Here is a 4,868-nt window from a genome sequence, read left to right as displayed (position 1 = left end):
GCTCGTCGAGAGCGCCTCGGGACCTGGGCGGGGCAGAAAGCTGACCCCTGGGCAGGGATGGAGACATCACTCCTCTAAAACTGTCGGGGAGGGGGCTCGCCGCCGACACTCACCTGGGGCTCGGGCCCCGACGGCATTTAAAGGGCGGAGGGCGGGGCCCAGCGGGCCGCACTGGGAGCTGCTGGCGGCCGCGCTGGTTGGGGCGCCCATGAGCTTCGGCTCGGAGCCACCCGCCCAGACCCGGGAGCGCCTGGCCATGGCCGCTTACCGCGACGGCTCGGGGCCCTGCGCGGCCCCGCACGGCCAGGCCCGGGCGGCCGCGCACCCCGCGGGATACGCGCGTGGCGACCTGGGCGTGGCGGGCGGTGGTGGCCCGCGCCTGTGGTTGAACGGGCCCGCGCTCAGCTCCGCGCCCTACGCGCCGGGACCCGCGCCCGCGTCCCCCTACGGGGCCCCTGGCCCGCTCCTCGGGGCCCCGGGCGGCCTGGCGGGCGCCGACCTCGCGTGGCTGAGCCTGTCTGGCCAACAGGAGCTGCTGAGGCTGGTGCGGCCGCCCTACTCGTACTCGGCGCTCATCGCCATGGCCATTCAGAGCGCGCCGCTGCGCAGGCTGACGCTCAGCCAGATCTACCAGTACGTGGCCGGCAACTTCCCCTTCTACAAGCGCAGCAAGGCGGGCTGGCAGAACTCCATCCGCCACAACCTGTCGCTCAACGACTGCTTCAAGAAGGTACCCCGCGACGAGGACGACCCAGGTAACTGAAGCTCACCGCCACGCCCCGTCCAGGACTCCGCGGATTCCCGCAGCTGGCCTCCTGGCACTCTAGGGACGGGGGGCCTTGGACAGCCCGGTCCTCTTTGCACAGCTGAGGGTGCCGAGGCGGGAGGAGGGTGGGGAAGCGACACGTACTTGGCCGCAGACGGCTCAAGGACGCCAGCAGAGCCCGCGGCCCTGACTTGAGGTCTAGGGCAACAGGAGTCTCTAATTCTCGCGCGCTCCCGCTAAGGAAGAAGCTAGTCTGCTGGGGGACCTTTGGAGTGACTTCTCTGGGCCTGTGTCCTTTACTGTAAAATGGGAAAGATGGTGGCCACCCGGAAGATTAAGACAATCAGATGCCGCTTTGGGAAGCCTTGGAGCCTGCAGAGAGGCCTGGCATTGTGGGCTCCACTCCACTGGCAAAGCGAGTGCCAGAGGAGAGCCGGTTCGGCTCTGCACCTCATAGGTCTTCTCTCTGGCCTTGACCTTAGCGAGGTCGCCCTTCCCTGGTCTTTCTGGGATGCCCACATTCTTCCGAGTCTGACTGTGGAGGCCTGATCCGGTACAGAGCACCCCCTCAAGGTTTGGGGTGGGCGTGAGGGCTCACGGAGGGACCGGTGAAGCTGACCTCCATTTCTCACGTTCTCACATCACTTCGGTCAAATCCCGGATTTTCTGATCTGGGCCCTTTCTTCTTCTGCAGGTAAAGGCAATTACTGGACCCTGGACCCAAACTGCGAGAAGATGTTCGACAACGGGAACTTCCGAAGGAAGAGGAAGAGGAAGGGGGAGGCGAGCGCGGCCGCATCCTCGGGTGCCCGGAGCCCGGGAGGAGCCGAGGCGCCGGAGCTGGAGCCCCTGGGCGCCGCCTCCCCGGACCTGCGGCTCTCATCGTCCCCTCCCGCGCCCGAGGCAGCCGCCTGCTTCTCCAGTTTCGCCTCGGCCATGGGCGCCCTGGCTGGAGGCCTCGGTACCTTTCCCGGGGGCCTGGCGGGCGACTTTTCTTTCGGGAGATCCACGACGGTCGCTGCCCACGGTACCCAGGCCCCCGGCCCCGCGCTCGGCTTCGCCTCCGGCCATCAGACGGCGGCCACCGGCTTCCGCGTCGGTCACTTCGTCTACAGTCGGGAAGGGACTGAAGTTTGAAGGGAGGCCGGGGATTGTCCCGCGTGCGGTGTCCACAGGAGATGAGCTCAGCCCCACGTGTTCGCTCCGCAGGGGTCAGGGCAGCTCAGGGAGCGCAGGGTGCCGGGGCGGGATGCAGGGAACGGAGCCAGCCTGTCGTGCACCCCTCACGCAGGCGACCATCCAGGTGGGGTGAGCGGGAGCTCCCCACTCCCCCTGTGCTTCCACTTGACCTGGACCTCGAACCCACGCTCCCAGGGGGTTCCACCTTAAAGGGGCCACAGGCTGGCGCTCACCCCAGCTTTTGTGAAGGAACCTGGCGCACCCCAAAGAGCCTTCTCATACGTGCTAGTGGGGACGCCCGGGCCCCTGTGGGGAGGATTTTCTCCTGCTTCCCGCCTGGCTCACCCAGCGCACAGGGCCTTTCCTTGGCGCTCCAGGGAGGCCCTCGGGGTTCCGGAGCAGCCCCAGCGGGCCGGCCGGCTTCCACCCACCGTCGGGGGGAGTGTGCAGCCAGCGAGGGGCACCTGGGACGGTCGGGACCGGACGCGAGTACGAGGGACTTCCTGAGGGCTGGATGGGAGGAGGGCTGCGGATGAGCGGCCCTGGGGACACCAGCTCCTTCCCTGCCACTCAGCGCCTGCCTCCCTGAGTCTGTCGTAGGAGCAGGCGCCTCCGGGGGCCACCAGAGCCGTGCCGAGCGCGCTGGAGTCTCAGGGTGGGTTTAGGTTTGCCACCCAGCCACACTCGCACGCCGGAGAAACCACTCCTGTTTTCCTCTCCCTTTGTACCCCTCATCCCCCAAGTTGGTCCCCAGAATCCCCACTCCTTGCGCGGAGCGGCTGCCTTCTATGCAAATGTAAACCCTCCTCCCCAATTTGTATAACATTTACCCAGAAGGTTATCTTTGCAGCCAACAGCCATTGGGAGGAAAAATTTTGACTTCGGGACCTCCCCGAGCTTCTGGAGGCCGGGGCCCGGGATCATTAGGTTCCTCCTGGAGCGGCCGTCGCCTCGCACCAACCTTCCCTGCGCTGGGGGCGTGCAGGAGAGGCGTCTTCCCTGGGGAAGAGCAGGGAGAGGACCCTGCGAGCTTGGAGGAGGGCAGGGGATTTGGCGAGCCCAGCAGAGCAGGTGCCTCCAGGGCGTGAGTTTTAGAGGAAGCGGAAGGGCTTCGGGCATGCCTAGAACAAGCCAAGAGTCGCGGTGAATTTGGAGCCTGGGTGGTGAGGCGCAAAGTTGCAAACTGCTCAGCATCGCCTCTCTCTGTTGCCAGGCTGTGGGAAGGCAAGCCGCGTCCTGGCTCTGTTGTGATACTGTGTTGCCCAGCCAAACTTACAACCAACCCAAAATCTTTTTGGGGAAAAACACTCCCCAAATGTAATACAATTTAAGAAAACCAGAAAAAGAAAATCATCACCTTACGAAAAGAAAGAATTTTTTCTCAGGCCCATTTAATAAACAACAAATGCTAAAATATAAACACCAACATACTGTAACTCGAATCCACTTGCTGTTCTATGCATGTGAAGAATCCGTCACTATTTCCAACATTTTCAGTTTAGACTCTGCACCTGCAGGAAACTTGGAGTAAAGGAATTTTTAAAAATAAGTTTGACAACATTGGGAAAGTACAATGTACACTTTTACAATTAATAGAGCTTTCAGAAAATTGGCTGATAAATATGCATATAAACATTGTGTATCGTAGCTGCATGACTGCTAGAAATTGGTACGAAGCTGCTTTTTTTTTATCATCCGACAATGATTTTTCTGACAAAATAGAGGGGGGAAAGTTTCAAAAAGATCTTTCAACCTTTAGTTTGTTTGACTAAAAATCAATTTTTGATGTTTAAAAATGGTTCATCCATTCATACTTTATGCCATTCATTGGTAATGCTATAACCAAATAGATGGAATCTTCATGAGAAAAGTAGAATTTAAAGTAATTCTGACAGTGCAGGGCATTTGGAAATCAGAAACCATCCCTTCTCCATGACAGTCTATGTGTCTGGATGTATTTTTATAACAGAGGGGCAGGGAAGGGGAGAGACTAAAATGCAGTTTCTGGGCCCTGGGGCAGTCAGCTTCAGAACCACTTTGCATTAGCCCAAAGATATATTTTCCCAGAGGAAAGAAATTACTGAAATCAAAATAAGCAAAAAGAACAAAGAAGCCTGTTATCGGTTTATAATTAAATATCTTCTTTGGGCCAGGACTCAGTGAATTTGACCTTAGTTTCTAGGACAGCCTGCACATGAGCAACTGAAGGACCAGCTTCTTTTGGTCAGATGGAGGAAATGCTGCCACGAGGCCAGAAGAATCCTCTCCCCAGGGCTCAGGGTCTCATCTCCACCTCTCTGTCTTTTTGGTCTTTGAAATAGCAAAATGTTGTGCTTTTGCATATCACGGGTAGGTGCTGTAAGCTAGCTATGGCTTTTCTCTTGAGGAAAATTCCAAGCTGTTTTAAAACTAACTGCAAACCTTTACAAAAGGAGTGCCTTGGTAAGATGTTATAAGCACACGATGGAGTGTCACTGAAATACTCAACTCTTCATTTGAATCAACATTTCAGTGGCACTGAATAGTTTCAAGTATAGAAATGATGTGTTTCCAACTTCAGAAGAGAAAGACAAAATTGTCAGGATACCAGGTTTTTAGGAATTTTTTCCATTGCCAAATAATAGTGGAAATTTTCAGGTGACTGAAAAACCAAAGAGCATAAAAATAAAGTAAATTATGAAATTACCTCCCCTGGAAGCAGTCATGGGGTGAAGAGGTGTCCCAGGCAAAGAAGAACCATTTGTGTTTGAAAACCCAAATATTTGTTAAAAGTATTTTTTAAAGGGTAGTAACTAGAGTTTTAAAAAGTGAGCACTGGATTTCAAGGTAGGAATTCACATATGGATTCAACATTGAGTATGTCCACCTATGATGAACGTAAGTTTTGCATTTTGACAATTCCGCCTTGGGCTATTCATGTTCA

General features: G+C 56.3%; 1 protein-coding gene across 1 annotated transcript; it reads left to right on the top strand.

Annotated features, from left to right (window-relative positions):
- Window positions 1-256: 256 nt before the first annotated feature.
- On the top strand, window positions 257-1,903 carry FOXI2 (forkhead box I2). Its single transcript, XM_030831945.1, has 2 exons — window positions 257-755; window positions 1,461-1,903. The coding sequence occupies exons 1-2, from the start codon at window positions 257-259 to the stop codon at window positions 1,901-1,903; spliced, it is 942 nt and encodes a 313-aa protein (XP_030687805.1).
- Window positions 1,904-4,868: the final 2,965 nt, after the last annotated feature.

The sequence above is a fragment of the Globicephala melas genome, chromosome 16, assembly GCF_963455315.2.
Source record: "Globicephala melas chromosome 16, mGloMel1.2, whole genome shotgun sequence".
Lineage (NCBI taxonomy): Eukaryota > Metazoa > Chordata > Mammalia > Artiodactyla > Delphinidae > Globicephala > Globicephala melas.
The sequence above is the reverse complement of the archived record's forward strand: the minus strand, read 5'-3'. Positions and strand labels throughout refer to the sequence as shown.